The 25292-nt window shown below is 37.6% G+C and overlaps 1 protein-coding gene across 9 annotated transcripts in view; it reads left to right on the top strand.

The window, feature by feature from the left end:
* MYCBP2 (MYC binding protein 2) overlaps positions 1 to 25292 on the top strand; it is a 270299-nt gene that overhangs the window by 39086 nt on the left and 205921 nt on the right. For all 9 annotated transcript variants that reach the window (XR_011466330.1, XM_070380616.1, XM_005891177.3 and 6 more), the window contains exons 3-5: positions 7008 to 7223; positions 14874 to 15027; positions 22112 to 22308. Coding sequence is in view for 8 of the 9 variants with exons in the window: in XM_070380616.1 (XP_070236717.1) it covers positions 7008 to 7223; positions 14874 to 15027; positions 22112 to 22308 (567 nt within the window). In the remaining variant the exon portion in view is untranslated. The remainder of the gene's footprint in view (positions 1 to 7007; positions 7224 to 14873; positions 15028 to 22111; positions 22309 to 25292) is intronic.

The following is a 25292-nucleotide window of genomic DNA, read 5'->3' as shown; positions in this document are numbered from 1 at the left end:
TCTGAGAGCTTCCGCTACTGAGACCATGTGCCACAACTGCTAAACCCACGTGCCTAGAGCCCATGCTCTGCAATAGGAGACACTACCACAGTGAGAAGCCTGTGCACCACAGCTAGAGTAGGCCCCGCTCACCACAGCTAGAGAGAAGTCCTCACAGCAACAAAGACCCAGCACAGTCCCCGCCCCCGGTCCAAACTCAGTCCTGTACAAGTGCAGCCATGTTTCCCTGCAGGTGAGCACCTCCTGGTAAAGGGAGTTAAATGAGAGTTTATTGACAGCTGTACCCTTTCATGATTGCCAGCATCAAATGAACCTTCCATAGCCAGATTATTTTCTTGTTTTTTCTGGTCAAATAGTTCTTCCATTTTTCCTGTCTTTTTCAGTCCTTTGCCATTCGCCTCAAAGCCTCAAACTTGTGATAAATTCTGCTCTCCAGCAAATGACTTCACTTTCTTATAAGAGAAGTCAAATCCATGACATAGGAAACTTCCTCAAATTCCTACTATCAAATGTATCTATCTTAGATCAGGTTCTTTAATGGCAGAACCTGAAACTGTGAGTGTTGAAAAATACAATCATGGTTTAGAAACTTTCCATCATCCCTAAGGCTTTCCTTATCTCTGCTGCATTCCACACCCCGCCTGCCCCCCCACCCCCATTACAGCCTTGAATCTATGCAACCGCAGATATGCTTTCTGTCATTATAGATTGGTTTTCATTTTTTAGAATTTCATGTAAATGTGATCATACTGGGTACACTCTTGTATCTGGTTTCTTTCCCTCAGCATAATGATTTTGAGTTCTGTTGATGTTTTTATATATATTAATAGTCTTTTTTTTTTTCCCTTTTCTGATTAGCATCCCATTGTTTGTATATATCCTGATTTTTAATTCACTCACTTGTTGATGGGCATTTTGGTGTTGTTTCCAGTTTCCAACCAATGCAAATAAAACCACTATGAACATTTGTGTACTAGTCTGTGTGGGTACACGTTTTTGTTTTTTGGGGGAGGGTAGACACCTAGGTTTGTGATGATTAAGGTGATGATATCTTTGATTTCAGGAGGACTCATAAGACTCAAAAGCAGTTTACAATAATGGCTAAGATTTATTACAACAAGGAGTACAGTGTAAGCAGGAGGAAAAATAAATGTATTCGTGGTTAGGGAGTAACGACATAGGCCTCGTGGTCTTGCCTTGTTGAGCACACAGGCCGTGCTTTCTCTCTGGCAGTGAAACACAGGAGTATGTGTGGAATATTTCTGTCCAGGGAAGCTTATTTGAGTCTCAGGATCTGAGACTTTAATGGGGATCTGGTCACATAGGTATATCCTGACATGCAGCCAGCTGCAGCAGGTGAAACTTGGGTTCACATTGTCAGTCGTGATGTTTCTGCAAAGTGGTTGGACCAGCTAGTGGGTAAGGTCTGTTGTTGTAGGAGTATGTAACAGAATCATCAATACCTAACATAAAGAAAGCTCTCTAAAGACTCCATTGCCAAGTGTTGGCCATGGGACAGTGATGATTCCCTTGGAGAAATACAGAGAATAAACAGTGTTAACTCAGTGTTAACACTTCCTCACAGGTGGCTTAATAGGTGGGTGTTTAGCTTTTTGAGAAACTGAAAACTGTTTTCCAGAGTGACTATTCCCATTTTACTGTTCCACCAATAGTGTGAGAAGTTTAATTGCTTTATATATTTGCAAACACATGATCTTGTTAGTCTTTAAAATTTTAGTCATTGTTTTTTTTAATACTCACATTAATTTTATTCTTAGAATCATAGCTGAAAATGAATGATTTTAAAGCAGTTAAAATGATTTCCTATGAAGTAATTATGGTCAAAGTTTATATGCCAGGGGAAAAAAAATGCTCCTGAAAAGATACCACTGTCTTTCACCCTTTAAGAGTTACACAAAATTTTAGTCATTCTGATATAAGGGTATCTCAGTGATGTTTTACCTTGCTTTTCTCTCATGACGAATGATGTGTGAACATTGTCATCATCATCATATGATAAGCCTTTCACCAGTTATGTCTTTTTATTGTGAAACATCTGTTCAACTCTTGCCTTCCCTTTTAATAATTGTTTTCTTCTTATTGAATTCTCAGGGTACTTTATATATTTTAGATCAGAGTCCTTTGTCAGCTGTGTTGCAAATAATTTCTCCTGTCCTGTGGTTTGCCTTTTTTGATTTTGTAGAGTGCTTTAGAAGAGCAAAAGTTTTATAAATTTAAAGAATTGATTTTTCTCTTATGCTTCATGTATTTTGTGTCCTAGGTTTTTGTCTATAGATTTTCTTCTAGAGATTGTATAGTTTTAACTGGTGCGTGTAGGTCTGTGATCCATTGCAAGTTAATTTTTGTATATAGTGTGAGGTAAAAGTTGATGTTCATTTTTTCACATGTTGGTATTCAGTTGATCCAGCATCATTTCTTAAAAAGAATCTTTTTTCCTTTGAATTATCCTGGCATCTCTGTAAAAAATCAGATGACTATATTTGTGTAAGCCTATTTCTGGAATTTATTTTGTTTAATTGATCTATATTTATACTAATACCATATGTCTTCAATACAGTAGTTTTGAAATACATCAGATGTTTTAACTGTGGTCTTTTTAAAAAAAATTGTTTTAGTTAATTTAGGTTCTTTATATTTCTATGTAAATTTTAGAATCAGCTTGTCAATTTCTGTTCTTAAAAAGCCTCTAGAATTCTTATTGGAATTGCATTGAATCTGTAGGTTTGGGGGCATTAAAATTGCCATTTTAATGATACAGAGTCTTCTCATTGATAAATGTAGATTCTCTTACCATTTACTTAAGTTTTTAATTTCTCTCAGTGATGTTATTTTGTTTTTCAGTGGAGAGGACTTTGCATACTTTAATAATTATGTATTTTTGATGTTATTGTAAATGCTGTTATTTACAAATGTATTTTGTAAAAATTTGAGATGATTATGATATGAATACAATTGTTAGGAAATAATACAGAGAGATCCTATGTACCCTTTCCCCATTTTCTCCCATTGGTAAGGTGTTGTATAACTATAGTATTATAAATATCACTACCAGGAAATCAATATTGATACAACCTGTGGATCTTATTTGGATTTCACCAGTTTTATATGCACTCATTTGTTTGTGTGTATTTAGTTTTATGCAGTTTTATCATGTGTGGGTCTTTGTGACCATTGCAGTGAGGATGTAAAACAGTTCGATTGTAAGGATCCATTGTGCTACTTTTATGTAAACAAATACATTTCCAAATTTCATCCTCTCCCTAGCCTCTGCGAACCACAAGTCTGTTCTCCATCTCTATAATTTGTCATTTCAAAAATGTTATATAAATGGATTCATGCAGTATGTAACCTTTGGAATTGGCTTTTTTCCACTCAGCATAATTTTCTTGAGATTCATCCAAGTTATTGGCATATATCAGTAATAGTTTGCACCTTTTTATTGCTGAGTAAGTGTTGCATGGCATGGATATACCGCATTTTGTTTAACCCTTCACTCATTAAAGGACATCTGAGTTGTTTCCAGTTTTATTTTGAATAAAGCTTCTATGAACATTCATGTGCTGGTGTTTGTATGAACATAAGTTTTCATTTCTCTGGTATAAATGCCTAAGAGTGCAATTGCTGGATTATACTGTAAGTACATGTTTAATTTTCTAAAAAACTGTACTTTTTTTCTAGTCTCTGTGTCATTTTATACTATCAGCAATGCATGAGCAATCTAGTTTTTCCACCTCTTCACCTGTTTGTGTTAATGTCACTATTTTTTATTCCAGCCTTTCTGATAGGTGTGTACTACCTCTCATTTTATTTTTTTAATTTGTATTTCCCTAATGGCTCATGATATTGAACTTCTTTTCTTGTGCTTCTTTGCCTTCTGTATATCTTCTTCCATGACATGTCTGTTCATGTATTTTGCCCGTTTTCTAATTGGATTGCTTGCTTGTTTGTTTTTTACTCATTGAATTTTGAGAATTCTTTATATATGCTGGATGCTAGTCATTTGGGCTTCCCTGGTGGCTCAGACAGTAAAGAATCTGCCTGCAGGGCAGGAGACCTGACTTTGATCCCTGGGTTGGGAAGATCCCCTGGACGGAGGTCATGGCAACGACTCCAGTATTCTTGCCTGGAGAATCCTCATGGACAGAGGAGCCTGGCGGGCTGTAGTCTGTGGGGTCACAAAGAGTCAGACATGACTGAGTGACTAAGCACAGCACAGCACAGTCATTTGTCAGATATGTGGTTAGCAAAATATTTTCTCCCAGTCTTTAACTTTCCTGATACTATTTTTTTACATATTTTAACTGTTTACTCCTAGGATATAGATATATTACTCATTTTTATATATTTAGACTTTGCTAAATCCACATATTATTGCAAAAGACTGTTTTTTTCTTTTCTGCACACTTAAGATTCTTTTTTATGTCTCTTACAAATAAAAGCATTTGATTTCTGGGAGATAATTTTCTTTATAACTATACCTTTTATTTCTTTTTTTTTTTTGACTGGTTGCAGAGGATAGCAGATCTAGCACAGTGTTGTGTGTAATTGCTGAGAGTAGGTACCTTGGCCTTGCTTACAGCCTTAGGATGAAGGCGTTCAGTCTTTTACTGTGTTGCTGTGGGTATTTCATAGGTACCTTCAACTTGAGTTTTGAAATTCTCTTCTGTTCTTAATATACTTAGGCTTTTTGTCATGAATGGGTATTTGATTTTTGTCAAGTGTTTTCCATGTTTATTTATAGTGTGTTATTTTTTTTCTCTTATTTTTTTGTCAGTGTGGATTTTGGATTGCTTTTCCAATGTTGTACATCCTTGTTTTTGAGTTGAATGTGATATATTATCTTTTTAAGAGTATATTGTTGGATTTGAATTGCTAATATTCGTTTGTTTTTAGTATCTGTGAAAGACATAGTCACATGTTATGTATCAGTTAACTTTAGTATTCTTTTATTGAACAAGGAGTACTCAGTTTTTTCCTAATTATAATACTTACTGAAGAAAAGTAGAATTTTGAGACTCAAGTGTTCTTGGTACTCAAAATGTCTCATTTTATTTTTCGTGGATACGTCCTAGCCATACTCTAATTGTTCAAATTTACCTTTGTATACTATCTTAAGCTAGTTCTGTATATTTATAATGTAAATATTGATCTCAAAAATGTGGTTGGAGTCTGATAAATAAAATGCTGGGCCATAATAGACCTGGGATATTTAGTTATAACAATTGAATTACCAAGCATGTTATTTGCAGTACTTATTAAGACAGATATTAGATTGGTGCAAAAGTAATTTCAGTTTTGGATCCTGAATTTTAAGTCATAAGTAGGCTCAAACACATCTTTATTAATCTAAGTAGGAACTGTTACAATCAACACATTTTTGCCAATGAGAAACAAGTTTATATATTCCTGTAGCATAAAAATCTGTGTTTGGGATTCAGTGAACTCTTGGAAAGCATTTTCTGTGTACTGCTGGTTATGGAAGCATTTTCCCTGAGAAAAATTGTTGAGATGCTTGAAAAAGTGCTAGTCAGTTGGTGAAAGGTCAGATGAATATGACAGATGAGGCAAAACTTCGTAGCCCAGTTTGTTCAACTTTTGAAGCGGTGGTTGTATAAAGTCCAGTCATGTGTTGTCACGAAGAATTAGCCTCTTTCTGTTGACCATTGCTGGCTGCAGGCATCGCAGTTTTCAGTGCATCTCGTCAATTTGCTAGGCATATTTCTTAGATGTAATGGCTTTGCCAGGATTCAGAAAGCTTTAGTAAATCAGATGGGCAGCAGACCACCAGACAGTGACCATGAATTTTTTTGGTGCAGGTTTGGCTTCAGGAAGTGTTTTGGAGCCTCTTCTTGGTCTAGGCACTGAGCTGGTTGTCGTATAAAATCTGCTCTTCAGTGCATTTTGATTGAGAAATGGTTCATGTTGTGTAGAATAAGAGAAGATGACACTTCAAAATGATGATTTTTTTGATTTGCGGTCAGCTCATGAGGCTCCCACTTACTGAGCTTTTTCACCTTTCCAGTTCGCTTCAAATGCAGAACGGACCGTAGAATAGATGACATTGGATTCTTGGGCAACTTCTCTTGTAGTTAGTTGTAAGAGGATCAGCTTCTATAATTTTCTCAGTTGGTCATGGTCAACTATTGATGGCCAGGCACTGGGCTTCTCATCTTCAAGGCTCTAGTCTCCTTTGCAAAACTTCTTGACCCACTACTGTGCTGCAGTACGTTCATTGACAGCTTCTGGGCCAAATGCGTTGTTGATGTTGCAAGTTGTCTCTGCTGCTTTATGACCCATTTGGAACTCAAATAAGAATATTGCTTGAATTTGCTTTTTGTTAACATCGTTTCCATAGTCTAAAATACATAAAATAAACAGCAAGTATGACAAAGTTCAACAATGCAAAACCAAAATTACTTTTGCACCAACTTTGTAGCTAAGAGAGAGAGCTTTCAGGAAGCATGTGCCCATAATCTGTAGTTTTCTCAGCATCACCATTATTTGAATGAGAATGAAATTAGTATCAACTAAAACTAAGGTTTTTTTTTTAAGTTCTAATTTCTGTTTAAGGCCCTATATCTACTTTTGAAAGAAATCAAAATGTAATTCAACATATGTGGTAGGTCATTGAGACTCAGCAGTATATATGGTGCCCCTTAGAAAAGCAAAAAATGGAGTATCCTCTGAAACTTTGGCATTTAAGCTTTGTGGGCTCTTTTCCTCTTGTGGGGTAAAAGGGTATTCCTGATAAGTTCTTTACTGGCTCCTTTCTAGCCCTTGCCAGATTGGTTATTGTTTTGTTACTTAGAAAGTAGTGAAGTATTGTAAAAAGTGCTATAAATTGAGTCAGTAGATTTAGATTATCTTTGTCACCTATGTGACTTTTGCATGTCATCTAGCCTAATGTTTAATTTTTCATTTAAAAAATGAGTAGTGATGATGATGGAAAGGAGTATGAAATTGAAATACTGTGTCCTGTATTTCAGTCGGAGAACTTGGAGAACACGGTAATCATACCAGATATCAAACTACATAGCAATCCTTCTGCATTTAATATTTATTGCAATGTACGCCATTGCGTTCTGGAATGGCAGAAAAAGGAAACATCATTGGCAGCGGCTTCTAAGAACTCTGTGCAGAGCGGAGAATCAGATAGTGATGAAGAGGAGGAATCCAAAGAGCCCCCTATCAAGCTTCCAAAGGTAAGGTACTTAGGTTCCACTTAGATGAATAACCTACAGGAGTTTGGGCTATAATACATATGTTTGCATTGCTAAAACACCTTGCTTTTAATGAAATTGCACACTGAAAATAACAGGACGTATGGGTAAAAATAGGTTTAGGCTAGATCAGGAAAACCTTAGGCAACTTTTTAATTGGAGAGCTAACAAAGTCAGTAATTGGTACCTCAGTGGGGAGTACTTGGGAAGCCCAGGCAGGGAGCTCAGTGGCTTGGAGTTTGTTCAGGGGCTATTAAAAATGTGCAGAAGCAAGAGAGGGGCAATGGTGGCTTGCAGGCACTGAGCCATTGAGGTTGGAAGTGGAGCTCTGAGCCAGTGGGCTGCTGTTAAGGTGGGCACAGGAGGAAATGCAGATTGCCACAAGCTAAGAGCCATGGAAGGCTATGGGCCCAGCCTTCCCTCTGGGTACAGGTATATGTTTTAATTTTTCTTGACACAGAGCTAGAAGAGCTGAGCTGAGAGCTTTTGCCTTTTCTGCCTAAGGTGTTGAGTGTACTCTTGCTATCCTGGTTCCCTTTGACTAGGGGAAAAATACATGTAAATCAAACTGCATTGTTCTGATATCACTCCCATATTTACCAGAGGCATATAATCCAGTTGGTGTCATAGCAACATGTATTGTAGTGGAACAAACTGTTCTTAAGGTATTTTGTTCTATTTAAGCATTGAGTTTGTTTTAAGATTGTAATGTTATTTTATGTATATATATATATTTTTTTTCTGTATCGTATGTGTAGTGAATATTTCTAACAAAGAATGGATGAAAATATAGACATATTTTAAAATGGTACCTTTATCATAAATTATTTATACATATTGCTGTTTTCTAAATATAGACATTTAAAAATGATTTCCTTTATCATAAATGATTCATATATATTTTCTTTTTACTAAATGGATACCTTAAGACTGTGCCTTAAAAACTTCTTCATATGCCTACATAAGATACCATGTAGATACTTTTTTTTTATATTACTCAGACATAGCAGCCAGATAGAGGCCATGTTCCTGATCTGTTTTCACTTTTCATGGAGGCTCTTTGTAAGTTCATCCCCGTCCTTAATCATTACCACCAGGTTCTTCTCCCCTTATTGTCAGCAATTGACTTGCTTCCTATTTCATAGGGTAGTAGAGATTTTGTGAAGTCCCTTAGCTTCTTAATCAGTCACCTTCAAGTGTCCTTATCTGCTCTTGGGACCCTTTTCCCCTTAGTCCTTTTCTCTCCAGTGTCCATAACTGTACTATCTCTACTGGCTTCTTTCTTCCACTTAAAACAGACTCATCTTTTCCGTGCAAGTTTCTCCAAGTAGACAGCGTGGTCTATAATACTGATTTCTTATGCTTAATTAGGGGAGGCTGAGCAAAGCTACATTTTTAAGTCAGGATATGGGCTTGTATTTTCGGTATAAGAATTCATTCTGTGTGTGGGTGAGTCTCACTGTACTGTAACAGTCACTCAGCTTAGGTTCAACATTGGGAAGGAGAATAAAGACCCAGAGAAGCCTTTCACACAGGTATGTAAACATCAGATAATAAACTGTATATAATTTAAAAGATACTGCACAGTCAAGAACTACTGATTCTTAGGTTATTTTAAAACTTTAGGAAGAATCAGTATTAAGGAAATAAAATATCAGGCATTCTTAAGTGTTTTTTTTTAGCATGAATAACAGAGTCAAAAGATGCAGAATCTAAAAGAGAGCTTCCAGTGAAAAGAAGAAAAGCAGATAATTCAAGTTATTAATACTGAGTTTTCCATCATACTGAGTTTTCCATCAAGTTCTAGCCTGTCAGGAAACAAGGTATAATGATGAACATGGGCAGTAGAGTCAAACTGCTTGAGTTCAAACACTTGCCATTTCAAATGCTAGCTGTGTGATGCTAGGCAAGTTATTTAACCTCTCTGTGGCTCAGTTTTGTCATCTCTGAAATGGGGATAATGTCTTCCTTATAGGGTAGTAGTAAGGATTCAAAGAGTTAGTAAATACATGCATGCTTAATAAATGCTAGCTGTTAATGAGTTTAAGGTACAAATAGGAAAATGTGTAGGTCCAAGTAAATTTCAGTTAGTTTTTGGGGAACTCTTCAGTTACTAAGAAGTACTGTATATCCATGGAAATGAGACAGTCAGATCAGAGAGGAAGGAGCAGTGGAATGCTTTTGTTGCAGAGTTAGTCAGAGTGTTGTGGGCTGGGGCAGGACTGGGAGCGAAACTTTTCAGGTCTTTGGCAGCAGTTTGCAGGACACAGAAGAGATGAGGCCTTTAGGGTTTGAGATGATGGGAGCATGAGGGCAGGTGTGAAATGTTGACTTTTCTATTCCTTTTGACCATTTCTGTGCCTCTTCTCCAGACACTCTTTCGTGTCACTTCTTTCCTTTCCTTTGTTGTTCCTCTCTTGCTTCTCTCAAATGTGTGGTTGTCATTTTCCTTTTTCTTGCTGGGGTTTTACTTCTCTCTTGCTCCTTTTTTCTCTTACGTAATGGAGGCAATTTTTTATTTGTTGTCCGAGATATCATTTTGATACAATTCTGTTTTCCCTCCTTGACTTTTATTTTTTTATTTATTTTTTCTTCACCTTTTTTTTTAAATTTTATTTTATTTTTAAACTTTACATAATTGTATTAGTTTTGCCAAATATCAAAATGAATCTGCCACAGGTATACATGTGTTCGCCATCCTGAACCCTCCTCCCTCCTCCCTCTCCCGTACCATCCCTCTGGGTCGTCCCAGTGCACTAGCCCCAAGCATCCAGTATCGTGCATCGAACCTGGACTGGCATCTCATTTCATACATGATATTTTACATGTTTCAATGCCATTCTCCCAAGTCTTCCCACCCTCTCCCTCTCCCACAGAGTCCATAAGACTGTTCTATACATCAGTGTCTCTGTTGCTGTCTCGTACGCAGGGTTATTGTTACCATCTTTCTAAATTCCATATATATGTGTTAGTATACTGTATTGGTGTTTTTCCTTCTGGCTTACTTCACTCTGTATAATAGGCTCCAGTTTCATCCACCTCATTAGAACTGATTCAAATGTATTCTTTTTAATGGCTGAGTAATACTCCATTGTGTATATGTACCACCGCTTTCTTATCCATTCATCTGCTGATGGACATCTAGGTTGCTTCCATGTCCTGGCTATTCTAAACAGTGCTGCGATGCACATTGGGGTACACGTGTCTCTTTCCCTTCTGGTTTCCTCAGTGTGTATGCCCAGTAGTGGGATTGCTGGATCATAAGGCAGTTCTATTTCCAGTTTTTTAAGGAATCTCCACACTGTTCTCCATAATGGCTGTACTAGTCTGCATTCCCACCAACAGTGTAAGAGGGTTCCCTTTTCTCCACACCCTCTCCAGCATTTATTACTTGTAGACTTTTGGATCGCAGCCATTCTGACTGGTTCTCCTTGACTTTTAAAAGTTAGTTAAATTGATTTTGATTTCCTTTTGAGCTTTTTCAAATATTTTCTGTAGGTCTTAGAATTGACTCTAGGACTTTTTAATAGAAGATAGAATTTCTGATGGCAAAGAGTTTATTATTATTAAATCTAAATGTGATATGTCTACACCTTCATGTTACTGATAGTGAAAATGATAATGCCACCTTTGGAAATACATGATTTGAGGAGAGCAAAATAAAACTTCAAAAGACTTTTTTTTGGCCCAATATGTTTTTTTGCCTCACTTTTCGCAACAGTGACATTGGACTGGCTATACTAGTTAATTATTTGGGTTTTGTGTTCCTTCAAGTATAATAGAGAGCTTTCAGGATTTAATTGTTTTAAAGCAACAGTGATGATAACATTCTGTAAATTTACAAAAGACTGTTTTCTGAAGAGGAGTTGGAAGACCGTGTGTTTGGTGGTTAGTTATGGTTTGTCATGGAAAGTACTGAAAGCTTACTGTGTTATCTTATTACAATGAACTATTCTATTGAGCAGTCAAGCTTATTAATAATCTCTTTTTCTATTTATAAAAGCAGTGTGTATTCAGTGTAGATAATTTGAAAAAATGGGGAACATTTTTATAAAAGAGGAAAAGAAGATTTTAAAAGCTGGAAGTTATTTCTAAAATGCTTATAACCAAAATATACCCATTATAAACATTTTTACATATACACATTAAAATATATTTGTTTCTGCACAAATGAAATCATATTGTATTTGCAGTACTATATTTTTTTCTTTTTGTACTCTTCCTCCTGTTACTGAGGGAGGAGGACATAGAGTGTATTCTTAGTGACTGTAAGACAGACTTCAGAGTATAAAGTGCAGTTTCAGAGTTCTTATGTGTAGTAAAATACTCTCAGCCAAACCTCAGCAAAAAGTCTTAATTTACAACATATTTTGTTCCTCTGTTCAATCATTCAAAGTTAAATATGATTGGGAAACTTGAGTTTGATTTTTTATTTTGTTGTGTATTGAATGTATATCACAGTTCTGGAAATGAATTAGTTTTTTTCCTTGTTAAAAATGAAAATTATACACTGAACTAAGATATAGGTGATAAGTGAGATTTTACAGTGGTTCATCTGGACAGATGGATAATTCCTTGTCCTGATCATTTTGACTAACGTTTGAGGAGTATTTTTCACTAAACCCATCTAGTGCGCTGTTCCTAGGCAGCCCCCTGAGTTACTTGTTGTCATGCATTTGTTATTACAGCATAACCTTATCAGAGAGACAACTTGGGAAGCTGTTCAGTAAGGAGCCTTACTATTTTTGGCAAGGTTCAATACTTTCTCTATTACTACAGGAATCTACTTATACAAAGAAACCCTAGCCAAGAATGTCATCTGTGAAGAGTTCTTTGACATGTGAAAATTTGTGATTGGTAGTTCAGTTCAGCTGCTCAGTCGTGTCCGACTCTCTGCGACCCCATGGACTGCAGCACGCCAGGCCTCCCTGTCCATCACCAACTCCCAGAGACCACCCAAACCAATGTCCATTGAGTCGGTGATGCCATCCAACCATCTCATCCTCTGTCATCCCCTTTTCCTCCTGCCCTCAATCTTTCCCAGCATCAGGGTCTTTTCCAGTGAGTCAGCTCTTCGCATCAGGTGGCCAAAGTATTGGTTTCAGCTTCAACATCAGTCCTTCCGATAAACACCCAGGACTGATCTCCTTTAGGATGGACTGGTTGGATCTCCTTGCAGTCCAAGGGACTCTCAAGAATCTTCTCCAACACCACAATTCAAAAGCATCAATTCTTCAGCGCTCAGCTTTCTTTATAGTTCAACTCTCACATCCATACATGACTACTGGAAAAACCATAGCCTTGACTAGACGGACCTTTGTTGGCAAAGTAATGTCTCTGCTTTTTAATATGTTATCTAGGTTGATCATAACTTTCCTTCCAAGGAGCAAGTGTCTTTTAATTTCATGGCTGCAGTCACTATCTGCAGTGATTTTGGAGCCCAGAAAAGTAAAGTCAGCCACTGATTCCACTGTTTGCCCATCTTATCTGCCATGAAGTGATGGGACCAGATGCCATGATCTTAGTTTTCTGAATGTTGAGTTTAAGCCAACTTTTTCACTCTCCTTTTTCACTTTCATCAAGAGTCTTTTTAGTTCTTCCCTTTCTGCCATAAGTGTGGTGTCATCTGCATATCTGAGGTTATTGATATTTCTCCAGGCAATCTTGATTGGTCTCCTACCGGCCTGAGAATAGAGCCCTACTTTGTGTACTTGGGCTTCCCTGGTAGCTCAGCTGGTAAAGAATCCGCCTGCAATTCAGGAGACCCTGGTTCAATTCCTGGGTTGGAAGAATCCGCTGGAGAAGGGATCACTTCCCTCTCCAGTATTCTTGGGCTTCCCTGGTGGCTCAGCTGGTAAAGCATTTGCCTACTTGGGTTCAATCCCTGTGTTGGGAAGATCCCCTGGCGAAGGGAACAGCTACCTACTCCAGTATTCTTGCCTTCAGAATTCCATGAACTGTATATAGTCCATGGGGTTGCAAAGAGCTGGACAGACTGAGCGACTTTCACTTTCACTTTTGTATACTTAGGCAGTCTTTGACTTCAGATTTGCTTCCTGTAAGGACATAAACAGAAATCTTGGACAGTTTGTTTTTATTTTCTTGTCTATTTCCAGAAGGTAAACTATATGAAATGGAATGTTTTCATTTCCATTTAATCAATTGAAACTCTGTACAAGCAGTTCCATAATCTTAACTATGATTAAGCATTCCAGGATTTTAGATAACTGCAGCTGACTTGTCTGCAACTGACTTGACCCTTGCCTGGGCAACACATTTATGAGTTGCAGTGGTTTTTAGTGCACAACTGAGAGAGTGAATAGCTGAGATAAGTATTTGTTGTCTGCTTCTCATGTGTAGGCACTGGGCTAGTCATGGGAGAAGTTAGTTAAGATATACTCTGTGTCCACAAGGAGACACATTTTTAGTTTGGAAAATGGAAACAAAAATAGTCAGTTATATTATAGCATAATAAATGCTCTAATAGAGGTTGGACTGGATAAAAATATATATAAAATGCATTTAGCCTGTTAGATTATAAACTTTTAGAGAATAGGGTCTAATATATCTCATATCTCCTGTAATGAGATGCATGAAATAAGTACTTAAAATTATTTATGTCATATATGAATTAATGTATAAATCTCATCAGAGAGAGTCTCTTTTATATTTCATTCAGTGGAATTAATTCTTTGATGCACTTCTACTAATTTATCTAGTTTTAACTTTTTCTGTTACTTATTTCTCCAAATTTACACTTCCTGAGAAGATCTTACACATCTCCTTCTCAAAATATAGGCATTGATTGAGAAATTGAATTCATTGTCTTTTGTTCTCTCAGCTTTCTGAAGGTATCTCTTTTTACCAGTTTATCATATTTGCTCTCTGTCTTTTGTTGCAAATTTATCCATCTTTTGGTAGATACTGAGTTATAAATATATTTTTAATTTTTATTTATATATTTTAAAAATGTATTTACTTTTAATTGGAGGATGAGTTACATTTTTCTTGGTCCTCATGAGTAATGATAAGATAATTAAAAGTAAAAATAGCCATGATATTTTAGATAGGTAGTTTTTGATTCTTTTTGTGGTAAATCCTACAAGAATAAGGGACACCATCTACAAATAAGAATTGGCTGATTTTACTGTTATAGGAAATCCTAAGAAACTTTGGTTCCTTTTTTAATCTTTTCACAGTATAGTGCTATATTGACTTTTTTTTTTTTCTGGCCATAAGTAAAATTAAAATAAAATAGAATGCCAATTTTTACTTGAGTACAGCCAAATGAACTTTCTATATTATTAGTTAATTTTTTCCTGGGTGATTGCAATCTAGTAACTGGTTTACTGTTAAACCATTTTCATGATCTTTTATTATGGCTTCATTATACTAAAACTACTTATTAAATAGAGCCACTATTTTTTAACCTTATGTGTAACCAGATAATTTTCTAAATCTTGAAATTAAACACAATGGGTTTTATTCTTTTTTATGTGATGATTTTGTCTTGCCTTTAAAATATTGTACCATTAATCATTTGCTGTTAGAAGTAAACTGTACTGATTATACTGCCTGAAAAGTGTTATTAGCTCACATGTTATAAAGTATAATTTTTTTTATCTTAAATAGATCATTGAGGTTGGACTTTGTGAAGTTTTTGAATTGATCAAGGAGACACGATTTTCTCATCCATCCCTGTGTCTCAGGAGTCTCCAAGCCCTGCTTAACGTACTTCAGGGTCAGCAACCGGAAGGCCTTCAGTCAGAGCCACCCGAGGTCCTAGGTAAGAGCTTAGGCACAGTGAATGAAGCCTTTGAATGTAAAGAGCTTCTCTTATGAAGCATATACTGACTACAGCCTGTAATTCAGTCTCTGTTGATGGTGCTGAAACAGCAGGGGTATAAATTTTAAGTTACTTTGCTATGTTCCACTGGAGTTATAGTTCATGCACAGACATTTCCTGATTATTATGATGATGGCAAATAGAAATTCTTAGAACCCAGAAATAATCCTCAAGCCTTATTGTCACCATAAACTTAAATCATTCTTACTAAACCTTTGAGCAGAATAGCTGACGTTGACTTCATCTAACTTTACATGCTTTTTGGAGAGTCAAAGGAGTAGGAAAAGAGGAAACAAATACCAACTCAACACAGCACAGTTAGTTTCTAAACAAAAATAGGTTTGTATTTATCATGTTGAAGGTAAAGCTTTTGAATTAGTAGCAACTTCCATTAAGTGAAAAATATTTGCTTTGTGTAAAGTGCATTTAAGTTTTATGAATGCCTGCCTTTCATTTGCCAGTGACCTAGACTCAACACATACTCTTGTAAGCAAGGTGGGGGCTCTTTAAGGAAGAGGAAGAGATGGAAGCTTAATTGTGAAGGCTAATTGCTTTCCTAACTCTGGGCCTTCAAAAATCTCAGTTCAGTTCAGTTGCATCCAGCTCTTTGCGACCCCATGGACTTTAGCACTCCAGGCTTCCTTGCCCATCACCAACTCCCAGAGCCTACTCAAACTCATGTCTATCCCGTCGGTGATGCCATCCAACCATCTGATGCTCTGTCGTCCCCTGCTCCCACCTTCAGTCTTTCCCAGAATCAGGGTCTTTTCAAATGAGTCAGCTCTTCGCATCAGGTGGCCAAAGTATTGGAGTTTCAGCTTCAGTTTCAGTCCTTCCAATGAATATTCAGGACTAATTTCCTTTAGGATGGACTGGGTGGATCTTCTTGCAGTCCAAGGGACTCTCAAGAATCTTCTCCAACACCACAGTTCAAAAGCATCAGTTCTTCAGTGCTCAGCTTCTTTATAGTCCAACTCTCACATCCATACATGACTACTGGAAAAACCATAGTTTTGACTAGATGGACCTTTGTTGGCAAGCTAATATCTCTGCTTTTTAATATGCTGTCTAAGTTGGTCATAACTTTTCTTTCAAGGAGCAAGCATCTTTTAATTTCATGGCTGCAGTCACCATCTGCAGTGATTTTGGAGCCCCTCAAAATAGTCTGTCACTGTTTTCATTGTTTCTCCATTTATTTGTCATGAAGTGATGGGACCAGATGCCATGATCTTAGTTTTCTGAATGTTGAGCTTTAAGCCAACTTTTTCACTCTCCTCTTTCACTTTCATCAAGAGGCTGTCTAGTTGTTCTTCACTTTCTGCCATAAGGGTGGTGTCATCTGCATATCTGAGGTTTGATATTTCTGAGGATTCTGAGGTTTCATAATCTGAGGATTGATATTTCTCCTGGCAGTCTTGATTCCAGCTTGTGCTTCATCCAGCCCGGCATTTCGCATGATGTACTCTGCATGTAAGTTAAATAAGCAGGGTGACAATAAACAGCCTTGATGTACTCCTTTCCTGATCTGGGAAAGAGTCTAGAGTTTTCTAAATCTCATGCATTAGCTTGTGTCAATCATATATGTGGACCCTAACTGTGGAGTTTCCAATTCAGTAGATTTGGAATGAGACACAAGAATTTGCATGTTGAGTAAGTTTCTGGGTAATGCCAAAGCTGCTGATTAGGGGACCATACTGCTGGTCTGAACTCGACTTTGGGTCTTTTTCTTTGCTTGGCTGTTTGGATTATGTTAGACCCACATGTGAGAACCTCATTACTTGGTTTTCATTTTGATGTCAGATTGTTATTTTTTTGGATCATATATCATAATTAGTTTCTGAGTTCAATTTGTTTTGTTACTATTTTGTTTTAGTTAGTGGTAGGGAGTACTGGCCATGAAAATAAGCTGAGGATTTTTAAAAACAACAGCACCATGTTATTCATGCTACTACCAAATACAAGCTGTGCATATTAAGAAGCAGGCATCTTGTTTATTGTCTCCGTAGCACCAGTGATTGTATTTACATTGCAATGCACTACTTGACTTCGTGGCATTTTTTTGAAGATTTAATTAAATTAATACTTTTATTTAAGAATATCTTGCTAGTTATCCTTTCTCTGATTTTGGTTTTCAGTCTGTCTGCCCTCTGATGGAGAAGGATAAGAGGCTTATGGAAGCTTCCTGATGGGAGAGTCTGACTGAGGGGGAAACTGGGTCTTGTTCTGATGGGTGGGGCCATGCTCAGAAAATCCAGTTTTCTCTTGATGGGTGGGGCTGTGTTCCCTCCTTGTTACTTACTATGGTGGAGGTAATGAAGACAGTGGGACCTCCTTCAAAAGGTTTCATGCAGGCACTACTGATCTGGTGCCCCCAACCCTGCAGCAGACCACTGCTGACCCATGCATCTGCCAGAGACTCTTGGACACTCATGGGCAAGTCTGGGTCAGTCTCTTGTGGGGTCACTGCTCCTTTCTTCTGGGTCCTGGTATGCACAAGGTTCTGTTTGTGCTCTCCAAGTGTCTTTTCCCCGGTCCTGTATAAGTTCTGGCAGTTCTGTGTTGGGGTTAATGGCGACCTCCTCCAAGAGGGCTTATGCCATACCCAAGTCTGCTGCACCCAGAGCCCCTGCCCCTGCGGCAGTCCCCTGCTGACCTGTACCTCCACAGGATACTCTCAGACACAGTTCTGTCTCAGTCTCTGTGGGATCTTTGGGTCCTGGTGCGCACAAGCTGAATTTAGAAAAGGCGGAGGAACCAGAGATCAAATTGCAAACATCCGTTGGATCACTGAAAAAGCAAGAGAGTTCCAGAAAAACATCTACTTCTATTTTATTGACTATGTCAAAGCCTTTGACTGTGTGGATCACAAGAAACTGGAAAATTCTGAAAGAGATGGAATACCAGACCACCTGACCTGCCACTTGAGAAATCTGTATGCAGATCAGGAAGCAACAGTTAGAAATGGACATGGAACAACAGACTGGTTCCAAATCAGGAAAGGAGTATGTCAAGGCTGTGTATTGTCGCCCTGCTTATTTAACTTATATGCAAAGTACGTCATGAGAAATGCTGGGCTGGATGAAGCACAAGCTGGAATCAAGATTGCTGGGAGAAATATCAATCACCTCAGATATGCAGATGACACCACCCTTATGGAAGAAAGTGAAGAACAACTAAAGAGCCTCTTGATAAAAGTGAAAGAGGAGAGTGAAAAAGTTGACTTAAAACTCAGCATTCAGAAAACTAAGATCATGGCTTCTGGTCCCATCACTTCATGACAAATAAATGGAAAAACAATGGAAACAGTGTGAGACCTCATTTTTGGGGGTTCCAAAATCACTACGGATGGTGACTGCAGCCATGAAATTAAAAGACGCTTGCTCCTTGAAAGAAAAGTTATGAGCAACCTAGACAGCATATTAAAAAACAGAGACATTACTTTGCCAACAAAGGTCCATCTAGTCAAAGCTATGGTTTCTCCAGTAGTCATGTATGGATGTGAGAGTTGGACTGTGAAGAAAGCTGAGCACTGAAGAATTGATGCTTTTGAACTGTGATGTTGGAGAAGGCTCTTGAGAGTCCCTTGGACTGCAAGGAGATCCAACCAGTCCATCCTAAAGGAAATCAGTCCTGAATATTCATTGGAAGGACTGAAACTGAAGCTGAAACTCCAATACTTTGGCCACCTGATGTAAAGAAGTGACTAATTTGAAAAGACCCTGATGCTGAGAAAGATTGAGGGCAGATGGAGAAGGGGACAACAGAGGATGAGATGGTTGGATGGTATCACCGACTCAATGGACATGAGTTTGAGTAAGCTCTGGGAGTTGGTGATGGACAGGGAGGCCTGGCCTGCTGCAGTCCATGGGGCTGCACAGAGTCGGACACGACTGAGCAACTGAACTGAACTGCTAGTTGTCCTTAGCTCTAGATTGTAAATTAGCCAATCATTGAAGTATTTACAATGCCCACTGAAACCAGTATACCCTATATCTTAACTTAGAACAACATGCTGATCATTCCTTTCCTCCTAGATCTTCTGCCATTCTGTTTTCCTCTACCATTTGTTATATACTTTCTTTTATTTTCATGTTATACATAAATATTCCCTTTCCTTTATTCTTTTCAAAATAGATCTTGTTCTTAATGCTGGCTTTTAAAATTATAATATGTGCTTTAGTTTAATTATCTTCTTTCTATCCAAGCTTAGGTCTCCTGATCATAATTTGTTTTCATTTCCCTACTAACAGTTTTAAATGCTGCTGTACTGTCTGTGGTCTCTCTTCTATCCTTCCAATGCTTATTTCTGATCTGTTCACTGCTTTGACTTATTTTTCTGTTCAGGCATTTACCATCACTTCATATTTTTTATGTTGTTTAATTAGCTCCAAGATTTTAGTAGTAATTTGGTTCTTTAAAGTAAAATTTGTATAGAAATCTCTGTTTTTTCTATTAGTTACACTTTTTCCACAGTGTTTTTTTTCATGTTGCTCATGAAAATATATATGCATCTCTCATATTGTTAGGATAGCTTGATGATTATTATACGTCAGACATCCCTTTGCTGATGGATTTGATTTACAAATTGTTCAGTTTTTAAAAAATCCTTCCCTTATATCAGTCTTTCTGTTCAATTTAAGGTTAGAGGATATGCTCTCAATTATTCACTTAAATGTTCTGTGCTAAGAGCATATAATATAAGGGCTATCAGTATAAACATTGTTGCTGTTATGGAATTTAGCTGTAGACTGTTGGACGCATGTAAGCAGGAATTCTAAGAATTAATAACAGACTTCAGAGAAGATGTGACATTGGAGATTTGAAGGGTGAGTAAGAAAGAGTTAACTAAGTTTCTAGGCAGGTGGGGAGAGCATGTGGTAAGGTTTTTTTTTAGTCTTTTTATTTGTTTATTTTTGGAGGCTAATTACTTTACAATATTGTATTGGTTTTGCCATACATTGACATGAATCCGCCACAGGTGTACATGTGTTCCCCATCCTGAACCCCCCTCCCACCTCCCTCACCATCCCATCCCTCTGGGTCATCCCACCACTCCCGAGCACCCTGTATCATGCATCAAACCTGGACTGGTGATCCGTTTCACATATGATAATATACACGTTTCAATGCCATTCTCCTAAACCATCCCACCCTCGCCCTCTTCCACAGAGTCCAAAAGACTGTTCTATACATCTGTGTCTCTTTTGCTGTCTCACATACAGGGTTATCCTTACCATCTTTCTAAATTCCATATATATGCATTAGTATACTGTATTGGTGTTTTTTGTTCTGACTTACTTCACTCTGTATAATAGGCTCCAGTTTCATCCACCTCATTAGAACTGATTCAGATGTATTCTTTTTAATGGCTGAGTAATATTCCATTGTGTACATGTACCACAGCTTCCTTACCCATTCGTCTGCTGATGGACATCTAGGTTATTTCCATGTCCTGGCTATTATAAACAGTGCTGTGATGAACATTGGGGTACATGTGTGTCTTTCAATTCTGGTTTCCTCAGTGTATATGCCCAGCAGTGGGATTGCTGGGTCATATGGCAGTTCTATTTCCAGTTTTTTAAGGAATCTCCACACTGGTAAGATTTGGAGGTAGGAAGGGAAAAAGACAGTGAGCAGAGTGGAGAGTGCGAGGATGGGGAGGCAGGGAATAGGCCATGTGGAGCTTGATAGGCTGTGTCCAAGGAGGATGGTTCTGTTTCTAGAAGGAATTGAACATCACTGTCTACTATGTTTAAAAAATTCTTTATAGTCTTACACTATCTTCTTCAATTTGATCTAACTTTTTTTGTTGCCAGGGACGTTCTTTGTCTTCATCAATGTCTAGGATAGTTCCTGATGTACGGGGAGAATGCAGGAAATACTGGCTGAATAATTATAAGATGAATGGGCAGGATAATAATGGCGGGATGAACAAAGGAAAAAGGTAGATGAAAGGATAGAGGAAAAGGAGGACAGTTGGAGAGAGAGACAGAGTGAAGGCTAGATGGAATAAGGGAAAAGACTGAAGGATATAGAGAGAAGTGAAGTAGGGAGTGAGAAAGGAAAGAAGGAAGAGGAGTAAATAACAAAGGAGTGAATAGATTTGAAAGAAAAAACAGATTTTTTGGTTTAAAATTTCTCTTTGACTATCAGAATGCAAAAGTGAATTATAGGAGCTAATTTATGAATACTTTTAGTAGTCCAATTAAGAGAAGGTGGTAGATAGCATGGGTTGGGGAGATGCTGATGAGATGCAAAAAGTGGAGGAATTAGGAAGTAAAATTGACAGGACTTAATTAATTAGGGATTAGATGCGGAAGACGGGGACTACAAGAGGAAGCCTCAGTTTCTGGGAGCTAAGAAATAAAACACAGATGGCCTTTTGCAGAGAATTCCAGCACATCAGTTCTCTCTCTTTCTTTCTTCCTTCCCCTTCCTTCCTTCTCCTTTCCCCCTTTTTTTCCATTGTTCTCAAATTTTCTCTCTTTATGACTCTGTTCTTTTCTTCTTCTTCTTTCTCTCTGTGTCTCTGAGTATGCACTGCTGTTGTGTTAGCAATTAAGCCAATTTTATATGAAAGCAAATTTTTGCATGTGTTCTATGTATTCTTTTGTCGTTTTGCAAATAAATACATAGTTTTTTGGGCATATAACATTTTAAGAAGCCTGTATTTTCCTAATCTAAAAGGTGAAAATAAATGCAATGAATAGTTTGTTACTCCTAAATAGGCTAGTTCTTGAATACTATGAATGCCTGAAAGCAAGTTTCTTTTAAATGATTGTGGGTAGATTTCCATTTCTTCATTTACAAAAATATGGAGTTGGACTAAGTATTCTGTAAGATCCTTTTTATGTAAATATTCTAACTTTGGGTGAAAAAGGGTAGCTAGAAAGGAACAAATGTGAACTGTTGTAGCTACCTTAAGTATTTTTTTGAAAAACGAGGCAAGGTTTAAATAAATGAACAGATACCATATAATGTTCTGTATGTTGAATGACATAATTGAGTTCTGTTTTATCCACAGAGTCTCTCTTCCAGCTCCTTTTGGAAATCACTGTTCGAAGTACTGGAATGAACGACAGCACAGGACAGTCTCTGACAGCACTTTCCTGCGCTTGTCTCTTTAGTCTGGTGGCTTCCTGGGGAGAGACAGGAAGGACACTGCAGGCCATCTCTGCCATCCTCACCAACAATGGCAGCCACGCTTGCCAAACTATTCAGGTATTTCATATCTCGAGCTGCTTAGAAATGGACAAGAGACCAAGTTGCCATTTTGCCTCAATTTCTGTCAATTGGAATTCACTGCTTTTTCTTGCTCAGTATAGTGGTTGATCTATCCCAGGTTGATGTATAAATAACCTAAGACAGTTGATCTAAACTGCATGTGTGTTTAATGCTACGACATGAAAGGTATAATAAAATGAAATTTGGTGAAAACTTACATCTTCAGTGTAGTTTTTATGTCAGCACTGCAGCCTCCTTTTCCTTTAACATGGGCTTGCTCTCTGTCCTCCCCCACCTCCCATCTTGCCCTGAATTTTCAAATGTAGAATTCCTTCATAGTTTCTAAATATCTCTTCCCCATTGAAAGAAAAGCGTATATTATTTTTCCAATATTTCTAATTGGTTGTGATAGTTTTTCGTGGATTGATGTGTTTCTGAGCTATTTCTGCTTCACATACAGCATTTTTTTTTTTTTTTTTTTGAGCTTTTACTGGGCAGTTGTGGAATAAGCTCTTCATCCTTGTTAGTGATGAGAAATAGAAACTTACTTATAGGCAGACTGGATTTAATTCTTTTGGAATGTTTTCTGGAAATTGAAGAAGTTACAATTTTAAGTCTCTGTTACGTGCTCTTTCCTGGCCCCTTGGATGATCTCCAGAACATGTAGAAGGGATGCCTGAACCCTGTCATTAGCAGCCAAATATAGGGAAAGGGGTAAATGGGCTACTGTCTGTGACTTGTTCAGTGATTTTGAACTTTCCATATCAAACATGAGCAGTGTCCTTTCTCTAGATTTCTGTTCTTATTCTTTTCCCTCTTTTTGTCCTGCTGAAGTCCTCTTTCCCGTCTTTATGATTCTTACTTATTTTGAAGTCCAATTTATTGATTTCCAAACTGTTCTCTGCTGTGCTTTGAAAGTGAAAAATGAAAATGAAAGTTGCTCAGTTGTGTCTGACTCTTTGCGACCCCATGGACTATACAATTCTCCAGGCCAGAATACTGGAGTGGGTAGCCTTTCCCTTCTCCAGGGGATCTTCCCAACCCAGAGGTCGAACCCAGGTCTCCCACATTGCAGGCAGATTCTTTACCAGCTGAGCCACCAGGGAAGCTTTAAGGATTCAGCAAAATTTTAGTTTAAATGTAGATAAATACTTTCAAAATTTTAATAGAATAACACAAACATTCAAATATCCATGCCAAATGTTAAAAATATAGTGACCATATACAAGGTACTTATTAGAATCCAGTGATTTTTTTTGTGTGTAGATTTATTTGAGAGGATATGACATGAGTTCTTAAACAGTGAGTTGAAATTAGCCAGTGCAGAGGGAGGAGGTGTTGGTATTGGTGGTGTAGAGAGAGAGAATAGTCTTGGTATCTGTGTGCTAAAGCATGGAAATAGCAGTAAGAGTGGAACACTGAAAGCTGGAAGAAGTTTATGTAGTTACAGTGTAGAGAGCCTTCAGATAGCAGAGACAGGACTTGAACCCATGTCTGTCTGGCTGTAGTTATGCTCAAGCATTGGGCTGCACAAAACTACTCAATCCTCTAAAGCAACAGCGGTGGCTCTCTAAGGACCTTCCGCATCACTGTATCCCCAGCTGTAAGTCAAAGGCCATATTAAAACCTGTTATCTTAACATGACCTATAGTGTTCTTCGTGATTTGGCCCCATTTCACCTACCTATTCATTTCACAAAACTCTCTTGGCTGGGCAATGATTAGGAGCAGGTAAGAAAAGCCTTCTCCGAAAATGTAAGTGTTGCATCTCAAATTATCTGGGATCCAAATGCAAATTACTTATCTTGTTCCAAAAAGCTTACGCTGAGACTTTAAGGTAAGGTTGCCCATAATGTGAGGTCTCTTACTGGAAGAGACTAAAGTCCCTTCTGTAAACATGAACTCCAGATTTCACAGACTTCCCACTGACACAACACTACTGAATCTGGACTCACGAACAAAAAGGACATAGAAAAAACGCACCACCATTGAGAGTCTCCTTTCTCCCAATGTGAGAGAAAAGAGAGAGTAAAGCAGAATCAATCTTGCCAAGTCTCTCTCTATATATAATTTGATATTAAGTGTGTATATATTTAATATGATTAATAAAGTGTCAAAAGTATTATTAAGGAATAAGGATATAAAAGATAATCAGATCAGAAAACAAACCAAATAGAACTCCTGGAAATGAAAAACCAAATGGTTACAATTAGAAACTTAAAGGATGAGTTAACCAGTGGATAATGTAGTTGAAGATAGAAGCAGTGAACTGAAAGATAGAGGAAGAAATTATTCAGAATGCAGCACAGAGAGATAAAACATGAAAAATAAGAAACATAGAGAATGAGAAAGTTTGAAGTACAATCTGAGTTCCACAAGGCTAGTAATAGATTCATGGAGAGATAGTATTTAAAATAATGGCTAAGATTTTCCAGAATTGGTGAATGACTTGAAATCCTCAGATTAACGAACTCTAGTTTATCAGAATAAAATTTCTAGGTACTGCCACACTGTTGGTGAGAAATCAATAGGAGAAAAAAAGGGGTACATCTGAGACTTCTAATTGTAGTTCTGGGTTTTCTTAAAGCTAACACTCAGAAAGCAGGAGAGAAATAGGGCCATGTTGGAGACGCCTAGTTTCTGCTCTCCTCTCCACCCTTGCAGTCTCCACAAAGATTACAATAAAGGATTCTTTTTAAAGTATAAACTTCTAAGAATGGGACACATTTTTAGAACGTAAATACTGGGAAAGCTTAAACTTCTGAAGAAGCTAATACCCACAGAAGGTAAGTTGATTTTCACCTAAAAATACAGATAGAATTTAGAATTGGAAGTAATAGGTGCCTGGAAAATGGTGGTGAGGGGAAAAGCTAAAAATAGACTGGGATTCTGTGTAATGAAAGCTCCAGAACCCCAGAGCCCTTCCTCTACACTTCCCAGCCGGTCACCTGTCCTCCTCTCCTACCCCTAAGAGTTAGGTTT

This window comes from Bos mutus, chromosome 12, assembly GCF_027580195.1.
Source record: "Bos mutus isolate GX-2022 chromosome 12, NWIPB_WYAK_1.1, whole genome shotgun sequence".
NCBI classification, from domain to species: Eukaryota; Metazoa; Chordata; class Mammalia; order Artiodactyla; family Bovidae; genus Bos; species Bos mutus.
This window is presented reverse-complemented; position numbering and strand designations above follow the sequence as displayed.